At 42.9% G+C, this 18,232-nt stretch overlaps 1 protein-coding gene across 2 annotated transcripts in view; it reads right to left on the bottom strand.

Moving 5' to 3' along the window:
* Positions 1–17,558: 17,558 nt before the first annotated feature.
* LOC101982397 (zinc finger protein 474) overlaps positions 17,559–18,232 on the bottom strand; it is a 24,281-nt gene continuing 23,607 nt past the window's right edge. The window contains exon 3 of one of the 2 annotated variants that reach the window (XM_013349477.2): positions 17,559–17,728. In XM_013349477.2, the coding sequence (XP_013204931.1) occupies positions 17,577–17,728 (152 nt within the window). In that variant the 3' untranslated portion in view covers positions 17,559–17,576. The remainder of the gene's footprint in view (positions 17,729–18,232) is intronic. The other variant, XM_005356101.3, reaches the window with a different exon arrangement.

Raw genomic sequence — 18,232 nt, 5'->3', positions numbered from 1 at the left:
TGAAGGTTCTATGGTGGTATGCAAGATATTCGTCAGTATTGCTATAGGATAGGGTCATTTAAGGTTGCCTATCCTCAGCTGCCCAAGGGACTAACTGGGGACATCACCATGGGCTCCTGGAAGCCACTCTAGGGTCAAGACCATGTTTTGACTTTCTAGCACACTCTGCAATATATGCAGAACGTTGTGCATGTTGAAAATGCACAGGACCCTCACAAATGTTCTTAAGTGTGTTCTGTGCCAGCATGTTTCTTGGCGCTGAGGTTTCAATGGCAAGTCAAAGTCGCTATGCTGAAAGCATTCTCGGCACAAGAACTAGAAGTTGTTCTGCTGTTCATTTAGATATTTTCTTGGTCATTATCTAGCAACAACAATAGTCAAAGGAAGTCAAATAAATTTTCAAATTCCACATCTTCCTTCATAGCTGTGCTGTGGTAAAGGGAGAACTCTACAATGTCAGTGACTTTACACAAATTTCTATTACCCTCCTCACACCCTGGTGTGGGTTTGGTGGCTCCTGTCCACCTACCAGCTGAGCGTGTGCCCCCCAAGTCAAGGAGGGGCTTTAGTGCATACTGTTTCCAATCAGTCCTCCATTATGTTCAGTATATGTGAACGGCTATGTCAGGCACACGGACCTGAGTGGACTTTTAAGGACCTGGGACAGGTAAGATAGATACTAAATTAATAAGCAGAGGCACTAGTAGTCTTTTCACCAATACTCATTATTAGTTGAATTATTTCTTTGCAAAAACACTGTTCTGGGCACTTTATACTGATTACAACCTTGTGAGGCAAACGCTTTGGGGATCCAGAAACTGAGCCGCAGAAAGAATGAGTCATTTCTTAAAGACCCCACACATAATCATGGATGGGGCGGGCGAGTTTAATCTCAGGCTTTAAGCTCCAAAGTTTACTTTGTTTCCACCCACTGTGTTTTAAAAAGAAAAGGGAAACGAAAACTTAAAGCCCTGGAAGAAATGCCTGCCTGTTCTCAGGCCAAATCCAGGGAAACATCCTGCAGATAAACTCTTCTTTTACTTTGAGTGACCCGAAAATGCCGCTCTATCCTATCATAGGAATGCCCTCCGCTAAATCTGTTTCCTGAGAAACCCCTTCTTGCTTGTTCCCTCTCTTTGAATGAAAACACGCATTTTTAAAACAATCATTAGTAGCTCAAACATTTGAGTGAGCTCCCTTTGAAGTAATAAGCTGAACCTAACTATTAAGCAGAAAGCTATTTCTTATTAAATTTTACTGTTCTCCCCCAACTAAAAAAAGTCTTTACGATGTCTAGCCTGTGTAGAGACCACTGAATTCCTCCGGTTGTTTATGCAAAGGTGGGATCAGTGACTTGGGTAAGTGGAACAAGCACTCCTGGGCTTACATTTTACGTACTGCCTTCTTCCTATCCAACCCCAGTTCTTTGCATCCTTATTGGCATGACAACCAAGAGATCACAGAAAATTATGTGTGCCTTAATGATGGGTTAAGTAGCCGAATGATGGAAAAGCCTGGACAGGGAGGGAAGAAAAGAGCCTCTATTGCCACCTGCTGGGCCCTATGCTTTCATCAGTGTATCTGCTGAGCCATCTCTGGTTCTAAATTTCTGCCTCTGGCTAACTTTAGCTTGCTGACATTTGTCAATGTTTCAATTTCAATTTGGATGGAAAAATACTGACGGAAAAGAAACAAAGGGTTTAGCCTTCAGCACTCACTCCTCTTTAAACTCATCCTACTTCATAAACAAGGATAATAGTTAACCACTTCTCCACAAGGCTTAGTGGTTGCCAAGTGTTTTTCATTAAAGCTAAGTGAAAACACTTCCCAGGATGCAATGTTAGGACAGTGATGTATTACTAATCATGTGCTTTGATTAGCCTAGGACAGTAAATAAGTGAGCTGTCCAAAACCTTCTTAAAGGGCCTGTCTATAGTTTACAGATAGATATTGTTAAGGGTGCTAGTTTCCTTTTCTATTTTATTTTATTTTTTAAGAAATGGGGTGCATTTCCAACTACATATCAATTTACAGTGACATCTCCTATTAATTTCACATGCATTTATACCTTAGTTTATATGCAGGAAATAGCGATAAGACTACATTCATGGTCTAAAGTGAAGCTTCACAAGTATTTCCTAGAGCATTTGAAAAAATGAAAATTCAAGAACATGCAGCACTCCTTTGAAGAATGAACCTAGGCTCTTAGTACTTGGAAACTGTCTGAATATGAAGTTTGTATTGTCCTCGAACTTCTGCTCATGTTCTCAACAACAGCTATGGTTGAGTTTTTATACTCAACAAATCAGCATTGTTGAGTAGAGAGAGTTAAGATTGAGAAATGTATGATTTTAATCACAAATCCCAAGCTGTGTCCCCGACACAGCTTCCAAAAGGAAGGGGCTCCTATTGCGCATAAGCTGGAAAGTCTTTGAATAGTTGATCAGTTGGAGTCAAGAGAGGTCAATATCCTAGCAGAATTGTTTATATCATTTTACAAGTTTGACTTTAAATTTTAGCTATAAGAAGAAATGACTAAGAAAACTCAAGAAAGCATTTCGAATAGAACCTGTTGAGAGTATACTTTAAGGACATGGTCGTGTATGTAATATGATGCCATAGATATGGAGAAAGCGATTAGGGAAGAATAGAACATTCCAGATGGAGCCCTTTATGCAGAGGATAATTAAAATCATGATTGTAGACTTTACTGGGTATAAAAGCTATATCTCTATACTGTGTATGATAATTAAAATCCCATGTGAATTAAGAATTAAATATAAAATTGCTAAAAGAAAGCTAAGTGACTATAGAGTTTGGAAATGGACGTTGGTAAAACTCTTCAAGTTAGTCATCACACGCCTGAGACAGAAAACAAGGGTCTAATATGTTTTCTTGTGTTGAAATGTTGAACTGGCATGAGACCTCTAATTAGGCAATGCTTCTTCACACTCAGTATCCCTACAGAGAGATTTAAGAGAGGCCCAGAAGCCTCTCTTTACTCCTCCACCACAATTCATCCTAGAACGTAGGAAGGAAGTGAATGATGATACCAAGTGGCCTGAACCTATGTGAGGACCTTCATGCTCTAGACTGGACCTCATCCATTATTCCTCCTCCCTCACCCACAGAGCAGCCTCCCTCCTCCCAGCACCTCTACCTTGCCATAGAAAAAGTTTTAATCAGGAATTATGAACTATTGTTCTCCAATAGACCATCAGTAATATCTCCTTGGAAGTGTACCTTAAGTATGACCAGAAATTCAGGATTCTCGGGACATCACGGTCACTTGTATCCACTCATAGATGTAAAACATCCCCTAGTTTCTACATATCTCAAACTCAACCATATCCCAGCCTTGCTGCGTGCCGCCCCGCTATACAACCAGCACTTTTCTCAATAACAATGTGTTGGAAAAGCTAATAAATTGCTGTACTAAAGGAATAAAGAGGTGTGGGACATGCCCAACCGCCTAAAAGCAGGCACACTTTTGAAGAAAAATATTTTTGCCTGAGTTGCTAATAGCCTTTCTGATCAATGTATCTATGTAGTGCATTTTATGTTGTGTGTACATTTTGTTAGAAAACTGGCCAAAACATTACCTGTCATGAAGCCAAGTTGAAATCTATAAATATTTATGGTTATTCTTTCAGAAAATTGGCAGGGAAGGGAGAGATGAAAAGATTACATGATTTTACTTCAGGAGTAAATGCAAGTCCTTCTTATAGTCTATTAGCACAAAATAAATAAGTAAACAAATAAACAAGAAGAGAAAGAACCAAATCTTGGCCTGGAACTTCTATGCCTGGGCCGCGATGATTTATGTTGATTGCTTGTAAATGCTGCCCAATGATTTGTGTTGATTGCTTCTAAATGCTGCCCTCTTCTGGACAGAACGTGCCAGAGACCTTATTAACAAATCTGAGCTCCTGCCTTTGAAAACAGAAAGGGGTGGGCATGATATTGCGAGAGATTGGAAATTAAGAAAGACAGAAATAAAACCAGAAAGGCAGACTTATATCCTGTGGGCCTTTCAAGTCATCCTCTTACGCTCCTTCTTCTGCAGTAATCTTGTCAAATGCTCTCCAGAAAGGAAACTGGCAAGTCATACAATTGGTCCAAGTTGTGTTAAATACCTACAGAAAGCTAGGTCCTTGGGAAACGTGACGCTACGACTGATATTCCCATTGCGCATGCCCCTCCCCTTCCTGTACACATGTTCCTGGATACTACCATTCACCCTTGGCCCCAGCTGTTCCAATTTCCTGTCTTCTGCTGTTCTCACAGGTAACTGCCATACTTAGCATACCTGCTAGCAGACACCCTAGAACCCTTTCTGCTCTCCCATTACATATGGACTTTCTTTCCTCTTTGCTAGAAGGAGTGTGGATTTTCTTTGTCTCCTTCTGAATCCAAGTACTCCTATCGTCTGAAGTGGTCTGTATTTGTACCAGTAACTGGAAAGGACAGATGTTAAAAAAAAAAAGATTTGAACAGGCATAGTAACTTAAACCAGAGCAGATAACTTTTATTCTTTATGATTCTTGTTTCTGTGACAGAAACCATCTAAAAGGAGGAAGAATACACTTTGGCTCACAGTTTCTGGGAACAGAAGTTTATTACCTCATGGTGGCTGGGGCAGCTCAGTCTGTAATAGTGGCAGACTTAGGGCATGGATTGGAGAGCACCTTGGTGGGCCAAGAACTAGAAGCAGATGTCACACCTTCAGGGCCTGACCCTGAGGAATCACTTCAGGTAGTCCCAAAGGTTTCCCAATCTCCCAAAACAGCGCTGCTCGCTGGAGACAAAGGCCCAGACACGAGCATGAGAGAGCTAGTTCATCTTTAAGACGTGACTACAGCATTAACTCTGGTAACTTGCTTTAAGATGGCCTGACAGTCTCTGACCAAACTAGATGGGAGAGGATTTCCCACTGTATTTCCCTCATAGCTGTTTACTGGTCCTGTACACTAGAATTAACTAAGGCGCCTTGAGCCAAGAAGCAAGTGCAACTGGAAGATGGTCTGGAGGACCGAAGGCTGGTGAGTTAGCTTACCAATAGCAGGCACTGTCTAACTGAACTGTGTTCTAGAAAACACAGCCACAAGTTAAATTGTCAAATGATCAGGAATTTCAGTGTTAACACCAAAGAGACTAACAAAACCAGAGTAACTAAGGTGAAAACAAAAGACAGCCAAGTCTGCAACTCTTGGAGGAGCCCAGGTTCCTGTAGGTTTCCTCTAAAGCCGTCTAGCTGTCTATCTTTAAGCCTGCAGGACTAGCCGCCAGCAGCGCAGGACTCAAAGGGAATCCAGAGTCTGCATATTAGACATTTTTATCTGAGGGGGTTAGAGAAAAGACTCTTCCCCCTCTCTCTCTCTGGTTGACCTTTTCTTTATTTTTCTTTTGCATTCTCTATTCTTTCTCTCATTTTTGAATGTTTTCTTTCTAACCCATTTTAACTCTGTCTTTATTTTTTCCCTTACAGCTTATTGACCCCAGCAAACTCTTTCAGGCAATATGAAAATTACAATGTGGTTACATTGCTTTTGAAGTGAATGATTACAATGAATACAAGTAAAAAAAAAAACCCAGCATTTTCTATATCCATTACATGGCTAAACATTTTACATATTACACATGAAAAACAATTTATCCCAACAACCCACTTACATTTATACTCACACATCTTTTTATAGGTTATCCACGTAGGAAAGCAAGCTATTCTTCTCAGGTCTTTTACTGGCAGGCTGTGTTTTGCAGTTACAAAGGACCAGTTACTTTATTACTTATCTTGACAGGTAATCTTACAAGGAATTTAAAAGGAATCCCAAGTTTAAACTTTTATATATGAAAAAGAATCAGTCTGTTTTACTTTGAATCTTTAGGGTGCATACTCACTCCTCAATAGCTTTCTTTATTAGGAGATTGAGGACAGAAATGGGTATAAGGAATTAATTAATCATCACCTTTGGTCATCAACAAGTCCTAGCAAGGAAAGTGCATCAGCTAGTAATAACTGGGCTGCTTTGTTCCTGTTCCCTGACTTTAAAGAGTTCCTCACTTAACTACAAGCCATTCTAAAACTTTAGATTGTCTTGTCTTTTTCACCTCAAAGCTATTCTCAAAACATCTGATTTAACTTGAAGTTATTATAAAGTTTCGTTTCAGCAAATGATGCATACCAAAATCTGTGACTGCATCTTTCAGCATTAGGATTAAAGGAATTCGAACCAGTGATATTTTGTTTATGTTTTAACAAATAAAGCTTACCTGAAGATTAGAGTGCAGAGCTAAGCCACTAGAGACCAGAGAGTGGAGGCTCACACCTATAATCCCATGACTCCAGAGACAGAGGCAGAAAGATCTCTGTTAGTGCAAGGCCACCCTGGGCTGCACAAGATTACAGAGCTCACACAAAGCTGATCCCAGCACTTGGGGTCCCACACCTTTTTTTTCATATATATACTCATTTTTTAAATTAATTAATTAATTATTTATTTATTAAAGATTTCTGCCTCCTCCCCACCACCGCCTCCCATTTCCCTCCCCATCCCTCGGTCAAGTTCCCCTCCCTCGTCAGCCCAAAGAGCAATCAGGGTTCCCTGCCCTGTGGGAAGTCCAAGGACCGCCCACCTCCATCCAGGTCTAGTAAGGTGAGCATCCAAACTGCCTAGGCTCCCACAAAGCCAGTACGTGCAGTAGGATCAGAAACCCATTGCCATTGTTCTTGAGTTCTCAGTAGTCCTCATTGTCCGCTATGTTCAGCACCTTTAACCCTAGCACTAGGGAGGTGGAGACAGGAGTGGCATGGCTTGGCAGAAAGAGAAATATTAGGCAGGAGGAGACAAGAACTCAGTGCAATCTGCAGTTTGGAGGAGACAGTTGCAGTCTGAGGATGAAGTCTGAAGAGACAAGTTGAGGACAAGATTGCTCCTTTGGTCTGAGGATTGATAGAAGTAAAAGAATTCTTTTTGGGAGCCTGACTTCTCCTGATTCCATCTCTGGGCCTGGAGAACTCACCTGGGAATTGCTTTGCTCAAATAAACCTGTTCTTTTACCTTTTCAATTCAGCTTGATCTGGCTTACTTTAGGGGTGGAGAAAACTATTATCATGTTATAGAAAACATATTCCTACCCCTTCCCCATCTTCATTTGTGTGTTTGAGATAGGTTCTCACATTGCAGTCTAGGAACTCACTATACAGTCCAGGTTGGCTTTGAACTAGCAATGGTTCTACAAATGCTAGCTAGAACCGTAAGAGTGTACCATGATGCCCAGGTCTACACCATTATCATGAACATTCTCTTAAAATAACTTTGCCATATCAATGAAATAATTCAGCCAGCTGATTCTCTGAAAATAGCTTGGCAAAGATGAGCTTCTTAGATTTGCTTCAAATCAAACACCTTAATATTCAGATGATGGTGGTGCACACCTTTAATCATAGCATTTAAGAGGCAGAAGTAAATGGATCTCTATGAGTTCGAAGCCAGCCTGGTCTGTAGCGTGGATTTCAGGACAGTCAGGACTGTTACACAGAGAATATAGAGAAACCCCATCTCAATAAACCACCACCACCAACAAAACCAAAACCAAACCAAAACAACAAAAATCCTTTAAAAAGTGGAGAAATAGCAAAGTGTGAAGGATTGATTAGGAAAGGTGGGTGATTTTAAGTCTTTAATACAAAATATCCACCAGCCCCAGGTTCCTATGTTAAAGCTTAGGTCTCTAACTGGTGGCATTATTTTGGAAGAGTTTAGAAATTTGGGAGGTGGTACCTAGCTGGAGAAAGCATATTACTAGGGGTAAGTTCTTGGGGATACCTCATCACTAGACATGTTTTGCCATTCTTGCTGATTTCTGGATGTCATGTTGTAGATGAACGACTCTGTGCCACCATGCTTCTGCCTTCACTATGGACTGAAATCCCTGAAAATGAGAACTAAAATAAATTCTTCTTCCTTTGTTGTCTTGGGGACGTTTGTCATAGCAACGAGAAAAGTAACTGATACGTAAAGCTGGTAGCAGAGAAGTGAGTTTATTGCTGCGGCTTTCTAATAATGTAGCTCAAGGAAGCCTTTGAAACTCAATTTAGATACAATTTGGAAGCATTTGAAGACTCAAGACAGATAAGTCCTAGAGTTCCATAAACACGGCGTCATGGGCAATCCTGATAGGAACTCGGAGGTTGATAGGAATATGGAGTAATGATTGTTCTCATCATATGTATGACAGTTGGTAATGAGCATCAATGTAACAGGGTTTAAGGAACTCAGTCACTTAGGAGACATGCAGTTGAACATAAAAAGGGATTCTCTTCATTGGGTGAGGTATTCATTTAATTCTCTGTTGCACTGACAAACACCATGCCAAAAAGTAACTTGCATAGGAAAGGATGTATTTGACTCACACATCTCAAAGTTCATCATTGAGAGAAGCCAGGATGGGAACTCAAGCAGGAGCAGAGGCAGGAGCTGTGGCTGGAAACTGCCTACTGGGTTGCTCTCCCTTGCTTGCCCAATTTGGGTTCTTATTATATAATCTAGGTCCACCTCCCACGAACAGCACACCCACAATGGACTTAGCCCTCCTCTATCAACCACTAATCAAGAGAATGCCCCACAGATGAGTCTGATGGAGGCAGTTCTCAATTGAGTTTTCCTCTTGCTAGATGACACTAGTTTGTGCCTAGTTGACATAAACTAACCAACACAGATTAATTTAGGTGAAAAAGACGAACCATAAAAAATAATCAGCACTATTTCTTAGACTTTCCTTCTGGACTGCACAAGGAGGTGGGAAAGTTAGCAGTCTAAAGTGCTCTATGCTTCCTGACTGTGGATGTGGTTACCAGCTACCCCAAGTTCCCTCCATCATGATACCCTTGCCCTGGTGCCCTCAAACTGTTGGGCAAAAATAGCCTTTCCTCTTTTAAGTTTCTCCTATCCGGGTATTTTATCACAGGAAATTACCTACAACTGTAGGTAATACAAATTGTATTTTCTTCATGTCCTGTGACCTTGAGTGAATCCATATTCAAAAGAGAAGGGCTAATTGGGCAGAAGGAATTCCAAGGCAAGGCAGCTGAGTATTTGCCAAAGGGTGGTTGTTGCTGGATGTTTTTTAACTTGGTTTATAGTGAGAATTGGGAACAAATAGCAAAGTTAAAACATGGGAATAAAATGAAGTATGGTCAGGGGGAAAATGCATCTAAAGTTGTAGGGATGGGTGTGGCTATTTAAGAGATTAACACCATCAAAAGGAATGGTCCAGTAAAATGGCTGATCTGGGAAAGACATGCGTCACTGAACCTGATAACGTAGGTATAATTCCTGGGCCCCATGTGGTAGAAGGAGAAAATTAACTCCCTACTGATATTACCGGGCATGAGAATGTATCCCAAGATATGCAACAACACCCACTTTAACAATTTTATTAACAGAAGGAGAAAACGGGGTAGGGAACAGTCCTGTCTGGAAACAGCATGGAGAGAGAGATGGAGTGGGCATGTCCGCTTTTAAAGGTCGTCTAGCACATGTGCACAGGGGCTTATGTAGCTACCCCATACATGACCACACTTCATGTAAATTACATAGGGCTTAAAGCCCTGGGGTGGCCAGGCAGTTTGCCTGAACATTGATGGTACACGTGTGGCCTGGAAGTGGTAACGCCTTGTGTGGCTAAGATTTTGCCTGAATGCTGACAGCGGGTGGGAGCTCTGGATGTGATGGGAAATACCACCACCTACAAGTTGTCATGAGCACCACACAGGTACCATGCCATGGTCAGGGGTGACTTTATTCCTGCAGTGACATGAACTAACATCTATCCACCCCAGACAGAAAACTAATGACAAACCAAAGTATGAACATCACTAAAGTTCAGTTTGGTGAACTACTGAGCTTTATTGGGTTACTTACAGGTATATGTGCGGGTTACTACTGGAAGCAGAAATGACCTAGCTCTCACCCCCACATTGGTGGAAGCTCATGAGAGCTGGAAACCTGGAGCACACTGTACACGGTATGCAGACAGCTCAGCAGTGAGGAGAGTGGCCTTTCTAGATAGCTCAGTTTCTCTGAGGCTCTTCCATGCAACTCATCTAAACTGTCTCTCCACACTCCTTACAACTTAAATATGCTTGACTGCCTCTCTCGCTCTCTCTCGCTCTCGAGTGTGTGTCTCCTAGTAAATTTGGTCAGTTTCAGAGACTTCCTGAAACCATTGAATTGTTTACTTCATAAACTTAATAGGTTTCCCTGTAAGACGAAATGTTTCACCTTCCCCTTAGAACATCTTGTTGTTTTACCTCCCTGTGAACATCCTATATCTTAAGGAGCTTCCCTCCAGGATGAAAGAGCTTAATGTAGGAGGAAACTACTACACAATAGTCTCTCTTCTCTGTGCCCTCCCCACCAGACACACACACAAAGGGGTGCTGAGGGAGGTAATTTTAAAAGGCACTGGTACAATAGAAAAGATGCCAATTTTTTTTTTCTCAGGAATTGGCTAGAAAACACTCCTTATAGGCTGCATGAATAAAAGTATAAACTCATTTAAAACATGTTTCCCTGAGAAGAGAGCACTACCACGTGTTCTCTCTACACAGAAGATACAGCAGCCATGACTGGGCAAGTGCACATGGGTTAAATGACGCACAAGCTGAAGGCAGACTGTATGGTCCTGGTTCTTCACCTGTTCAGGATGCGAGAATTATAGGGTCATGGACACTCTCACACCCAATTCAAAAGAAGGCCTGAGAATCGCAGCACTATGCTAGGGGTGGGATTCCTGTGTGTAGCCCCAGAAAGACAGTAGATGAAGCTGTGAAGTTGAAATCTTTTATTGGAGACCCCAGAGTATTAGAGAGGTTAGAACTATGGGCCATCGATGGCCACAGGCAATGAGCACAGCCGTCTTCGAAGAGAGGATATATGTCTGAGAATGTCCAGTCAGAGACAAGGCTTCACAAGCTCTTTCAGGGTTGAGTCCTGATAATATATGGTCCTCATGGCACACATTGGATTTGATAGTTGCCTTGCTGGTTTTCAGCCATGCCTTGGTATCATTTCTCCTTACCGTGCCCTCACTCCTTCCGTTTGAAATGGAAATGTGTTCTCTGTGCCATGGGTATTTTTACTGTAGATTTTTATAGAAGCTTACAGGTAATAGTTTGTCTTGAGACTCAGAAGTGACTTTGAATCTGAGCTTTTGAACAACACAAGAATCGTTAAGACCATGCTCATTATGAGATGAGATCATGAGAGCCTTTGGGGGCCAGGGGAAGGATGTTATAATTTGAATATGAAGTTGCCCCTATAGCCTCATTTGCTAAAACATAGTTCCCAGGTAGCTGGGCTATTTCGGGAAGTTTGGAAATGTTAGGACATTAGGACATGGGTCAAGGTGGGGGAAGCAGATTGTTAGGGGTGAGTTCTTATTCCTGTACACTTCTCACCTTCTTCTCTGCTTCCTAGGTGTGGTGATATAAACTCTGTGCCTTCTTTGCCTTGATGTTCTAATGCCCCTGAAATTACACGTCCAAATAAATCCTCCTTCTTGCATTGTTCTGTTAGATAATTAGCTCATAGCTACACGGAGTAATTCATACAGAAGAATACTTGGGACATGGAGTATTTACATTTTCCTCCAACAAAAGCAAAGTCTGGGCAGTTGTGGAGTATACAGTTCACAGAGGGAAGAGGCTTCAAAGTTGAGAGAAACACCAAAGGTAAATTTACTACTTGCTAATTTATCGGTCAACAAATCTGAGATCTTTGTCCACCCCTTCCCTGTCCTTCAAATTGCTTTGATGGTTCACCCACTCAGCATTTCTTGCATTTCTGCCCCGGGAATGTTGTTTTAGTCATCTCTTAGTAGAGGATGCACTGGAAAATTGATTTTCCCTTGTGAATTGGAGAGATCAACCTGGGCTTCTACCTTATCCTGCATAGGTGCTGTATTACTTTTCTGTTGCTGCGTTACATCATCATGACCAGGACATCTTAAGAAAGAATTTATTTAGGCTCCCCGTTCCTGAGGGATAAGTTCCCACTGTGGTGGAGAAGCATGGCAGCCAGAGCAGGAAGCTGAGTGCTCAAGTTTTCAAATACAAATGAGAAGCAGAGAAAGAGCCAATTGGAAGCCAGGGTTTGCTCTCACATCCCCAGCTGTTGTAATTTACAAAACGCCAGGAGAGAGAAAGACACCATGCGACAGGGCTCACATGGAGAGTTTTTTTTTTTTAATTGGAAAAAGGGAATGGGAAAAAGGGGGAAGGGGAGGAGGTAGACTAGCCTCTGGTGACAGGAAAGGTAGAAGAAGAGAAGAGGAGAGGAGAGGAGAGTGGAGGGAAGTATTTTGTCAACCTAATCAGAAAGGGAATGGAGGGGACAGAAGAGAAAGATGGGAGGTGGGCAAGACCCACTTTTTAAAAGGGAACATAGTGAATGTGCACAGGAGGTGCTCTTAGTGGCTGCAGCTGAGGATGTATCCTGTCAGGACCCCAAGCAGGAGCCAATACAGATGCCCGAATACTAACACTAGTGACATGCTTCCTTCAGCCAGTCTCCACCTCCTAACACTTCCCAATGAGTTTCACCAACTAAGGACCAAGTTCAAATATTGGGAGAGTCAAGATGGTGGCAACATTCAGCACTCCTGAAGCCTTGGGGCTGCTTCATGGAGCCTGAGAGACCCACAGAGGCTTTGTGGGGAGCCTGCAGAGTACACAATATCTCTGGAACTGGTGTTATGGAAAGATGTTTTTTGGGTTTTTTTTTGTTTGTTTGTTTGTTTGTTTGTTTTTTCCAGACAGGGTTTCTCTGTGGCTTTGGAGCCTGTCCTGGAACTAGCTCTGTAGACCAGGCTGGTCTTGAACTCACAGAGATCCGCCTGCCTCTGCCTCCCGAGTGCTGGGATTAAAGGCATGCGCCACCATCGCCTGGCAAGATGTTTTTTTTTTAAAGAGTGGTTTCATGGCACTTGAAAAGAAGATGGCGGAAAGGAGCAGCGCACTGGAAAGAGAAGTGGAACCGGAAATGCAGCCTGGCAGTGACAAGTGTGGGAGGTCCGGGTCACCTCTGGGCCTGCCTCACCTCACTTCTAGGGCTTGGCCGCCCCTGCACCCACAGTGGAGCACTGTTGCCGCTTGGAGTTGCTTGCACTGCTGTGCTGAGGCGGGATATCATAGGCGAGCCTGGAACTTGCACAGGTGTTCCCCCCCACCCCCACCCCCACGCGCCACTGCCTCTGAGCAACAACAAGACATCCAAGATGAAGGATGGTTCATTTTCTGGAGTAAAGCCTCCTTGGAAAGGTTTTCATAGTACTTGTGCCTCCATGCAGATATATGTGGTTTGTGCTCCCTTTGGAGGTCACACTGGTGTCCAAGATTCCCTGCTGCAGCCAGAAACCCTGTGGATGTCCATGATGCTGGACTGATGTCTGTGCCCGAAACTGCCTCTGGTTGCTGTGGGCAAGGAAGCGTCTTTTGAAATGTTATCGATGGCTGCAGATTCATAACTGGGAAGACATTTAAGACTTCTGTGACAGCTTCCTTGTCTCTCTCCTCCCCCACCAAAGAAAAAAATCAGGCAAGAGAGGACTGAAGAGAGTCTTTAAAAGCTGTGGTAAAGATGCTAAAGAAGTTCTTCACGGCTGATGACTTCTGGGGGCAGGGGAAGCACTCCATTTTCTTTAAAGGGGCCACTGGGTGTTTGACCATATTCCAGCGAGTACATGGGTAACACAAACTGGACTTGTTATTTGTTTTTGGAGGGTGGCATAAGGGTTTGGGGGCTGATCCTAAGATATGGGAAGAGAGTGTGATCAGGATGTATTGTCAGAAATTCTCAAATAATAAAAATATTATATTGTGGGGAAAAAGTTCAAATATCTGAACCTGTGGGGTAAAGACTTATGCTACATAAAAATTGTTTTAGAGATGACGGGATCAACATCCTCACGGGTTTGTGTAGGATAGGCTCTGCTAACGAAGAGGCATCTCAGCCACTTCCCTTTTCCACTGGAGTGTTCAGTGTCAATCAGTGACAGAACCTGCCTCTCTGGTGCCAATGTCAGTTCCGACTGTGGCCTCATTGATTATAGCTCATTGTATCACCTGCACGCAGTGAAGCTTAATACCCATTTTCACTTACCCTTGTGCTTTTAGAAACAGGATGAAAAGCATCTCCAGAGAGACACCGTGGAATCATGGGTCACAGGACCTCTGATGTCATCTTCCTTTTTGCCCCAGATGATAACAGTGGGATTTAAACCATTCAAATGCAGCCTTAGTGAAAAGACAGAACCAAGTCTACCTGGACATAGAGAACAAGAGATCTCATTCTACTTTGACCTTTGAGGATATCTACTTGAATATTTTTCTAACATGATATTTTAAAAAAGAATAAAAGTGTACCATCCTGCAATACTGGATTTGAGTTTTTCCAATATTCCTGCCAATTTGGCCTCTGCTGGAAGCCCAACTGCTTTTCATTTGTGATATTTCTTCCAAGTGCAGGGAAAACCTTACTTTTTATCTCTTGCTACAGAGAGAGGGCAGGGCCAACTGTTTGTACGAGCCAGATAGCAAATCTGTACGAAAGGCAAGTGATAAGGAAAGATGGCCTGCTGCCAGGCTAGGGGAAGGACCTCTCGGGGTAGGGGAAGGAAAGGGCTAAGCTTCCTGGCTCCACACAATGAGATTCAAACCAAATCAGTTGGTCTTAGACACAAGCAAAAATAAGACATAGCAGAAACAGGAAAGAAAAGAAAGTCCAAGGCCTGCTTTCAGGAAGCAGAAGACACTGGACTCTGATACCTTTTTATTATTCATAGCTCCAACTGTGGACAGCAGCTTCTTTACAAAGGAACTGAGACCCCTGTTCCTCAAATCAAAGCAACATGGCAGGGAATCACCTTGAAACATCATCTGGAAATACTTGTTACAAAAATGTTATGATGTAGCTGCCTGAAGAGCCCCTATAATGGATATAAAGGGTTTAAGTGGTTACATATAGTAGCGATGCCCCTTATGGCAACACACTAGTCATTTACCTTTTGGTAGGACAGACCTGTAGCTTTTATGTAAATTTGATACGTAAAGAATTATCAAAAAAATCCTGAAATCCTCCCCATGATCTCACAGAAGATTATTCAAATGAAGTTTGTACAGCACTAGGTAACAGAGTGAAGAAGGCATTGCTTTATTGTTGGTGTGTTTAATGGCATTGTAGCTCGTATCAAAAACTACCTGGCTTAATGGAGAACTAAGTACCTTTACCTACTAGTTCTTCTTCAGCATGTAGGGGATGACCATGGAAACCATATCAAGGTTCGCGTTCTTGTGTCTTGAAGGTGCCAACCATTGTTAAAGAAGCAATTTTCTTTTGAGAACTTCATAGCTCCTCCACAGATGTGAACTTACCGGAGTGAGGGGCTATTTGGCAGAGATCTGGTGAGCTCATTCCTACTCAGGGGGAGATTTGATAACTTGACTTCATAATGGAGCAGAACCTAAGGGTGATGTCATTACAACTGAGCTCGCTCCATGTTTAACGCCATGGAACATTTGAGGACCAGCTGAGGGGAAACCATATGTGGAATCCCTACAGTAAGTTCCTTGATGGCTTTTCAAGCCCATTCTCATGTCTCCTAGGATGCGATAATGCCTGGATGAGCCTTTTGTTTTGAAACAGTGCGGAGACTCGCAGACTTAATTCGTCTAAATGCAGAAACAGATGCTGGTATTTGGCTGCTCCCGTGAATCTCTTTATGCTGCTTAGCTGCAGCTCCCTTCAGAGTCGAGGCCAGAATGCTCGCTCTACCTATCCTCCCCTCCCACTTTATTCCCGGAACATTAGCAAAACACCAAAATATCTTTCAGAAACCTCCGCACGACCTACTTGGAAGTTTCGTTTTCACCTCCATTTAAGAGAAATCCAGATTAGCAGGAGAATGCCAAATGCGCCAAGATTCTTGTTTGCTTTAGTTCCTCGACACTGTGAGAGAAATGTCTCCTCTATTGGTTCATTTATATTTGCATGGATAATCACCATCTTATGGTGACGATGTTTGCCATAAACAGCAATAGGTTTGAGAGCTCAACAAATACCAAGTTTGTTTCTTTATTCGGTTGCTTAACTCAATCTTAGTGCGCTCCCAAATTAGCTGTTTAGTCTAAGTATTAGTTCTCCGATTTGTAAAATAAACACAACTCCATCTACTTGTGGGAGCTGATCTAAGATGTACATAGGTCACGGTATACAAAGCCCTCAAGACAGTTCCTGGCCCCACGGTATGCTCAACTATGTCCCATTCCCTCAGTTAGGTCAACAAGCTGAAATAAAGGAGCCGTCAACTATGAGTCACTGAATGCCAACTCTTCCACAAGATTCTTCTTTCAGAGATCTCTGGGCCTTTCAAAAAGTTCATCTGCTTCTTTTGGCAGACAGAAAAGAAAACAGAACGATTAGCACAATTACCCTACCCAACCCCAGAGAATAAGTAGATGTGGGACCAAAATATTGGGTTGAATGAATTTGCCCATGAATTTTTAACTGGCCATGCTTTTAAACTCAGGAAGGCAGGGATTGCAGGAAGCCGGTGGGTCCTCCTGGTTTTGGAATTCAGCCCAGTCATGAACAAAGATCCCAAGTAGAATGCTGGGAGTCTAGGCAAAGCCACACTGCCTGGGAGAGCAGAGTTTCTTGGGCAGAGCACCTCTCTGGCCACAAGCCTTCTTCTGGGAGAGCCCTGCCTGGATTAAAACACAGTCAAGGGCTCTAAAATACAAAGTTCTTTCACAATCCCCTTAACGGTGCGTGGGCCTGGGTGGGGAGGCAGAGAACTTCCTGGCAGACTTTTAGAATCAACAATGAAGAACCTATAAAACCCAAAGAAGGCATAAAGAACCCTTGCTGGACCTCCGCAGGAGGAAGGAGCTAGCCTCCACCCTCTTTGACGAATTGTGTAGCCGACGTCTCCTGACACGTGATGCTGGCGCTATTGGCTAAGCAGTACCTCAGCAGCTGTTCTTGCTGTTAGAAACAGTGGAAGAGTTAAATACGGTTCCTTTTGTGGCCTCGGCCCCTTTAAGCTTATGTATCCTGTCAAATGACTCTAGAGGGAAAAGAAACTTCTCAATCAGTAACTCAGTGTAAAAAGATCCCTGGATCAGAAAGCAAGGGATGAGGAAGGAAATGCATTTTGCCTACAACCCAGAGTCCCCTCGAATTGCCATTTTCAGCCTCCGTTTGCAGGGCACAGGCCTCACTCTGAGGAACAACCACCTTGTTGAGGAAACTAGAATGAGAGAAAACTGGCAGCAATTCTGATGATAAGCCAGTTGCTAGTAATTCCGCCTGACAAAAGTGTGACGTGATCCCATAAGGCAGGACTGAACCTGGCTGCCTCTTCCCAGAGCCAGGCCTTCAGGGCTGGGCCAGCACTCAGTCAACTCTACTTCTCCCTGCATCCTCTCCCCACCTCCCTCTTCTCCTTCCTAGGAAACCTTCCTCCCCTCTGAAAGCATTCACTCCTGTAAACTGAGTGCTGAGGAGAGGGCTTTACTTGGCGGCTTTAGGTTTACAAGATCGCTGGTGAACAATCAGTCTGTCTGGCAGGAAGGTCCGCCCACAAACGTTGCAGGGAACCAATTGGCTCTGGGCACTTGTCCAAGCAGCTTCGTTTAAGGCGTCAAGATCATAGAACCCTTTGGCTGCAAAAAAAGGAAGGGAAGAAGGGAAATATCTTTTATAAAGTAGAATGGGAAGGTACAATGTGTTAGTTTCCTTTCTAGGGAACCAATTTCTACTATTTATGGAAACCAGTCGCAGGAAATACCTCTGGACTGGCATTTGCAAGCAAATCATGTGACTCTGGCAGAAATTAATAACAGTAAATAAAGTGTTGAGCATTCTCGCAGGGATTGAAAGGAGTTAGCTGCGAACTGGAGGCTTTTTACGCTCTGGATATGAAAATGGAAAGGCAGAGTTCCTCGTTATGATATGCACTCTTCACTAACCATCAACATCTTTGCTCATCCGCTGTTATCTTGCAAATACAACATTTGGCTTTCTTTCTGTTGGTTCTAAATAGAAGCTTACAGCGGGAGAAGAATGCATGTTTGCGTTTTCATCTTTTTTTTTTTTTGGTTTTTCGAGACAGGGTTTCTCTGTGGTTTTGGAGCCTGTCCTGGACCTAGCTCTGTAGACCAGGCTGG

Source organism: Microtus ochrogaster, chromosome 18 (genome assembly GCF_000317375.1).
Source record: "Microtus ochrogaster isolate Prairie Vole_2 chromosome 18, MicOch1.0, whole genome shotgun sequence".
NCBI lineage: Eukaryota > Metazoa > Chordata > Mammalia > Rodentia > Cricetidae > Microtus > Microtus ochrogaster.
The sequence above is the reverse complement of the archived record's forward strand: the minus strand, read 5'-3'. Positions and strand labels throughout refer to the sequence as shown.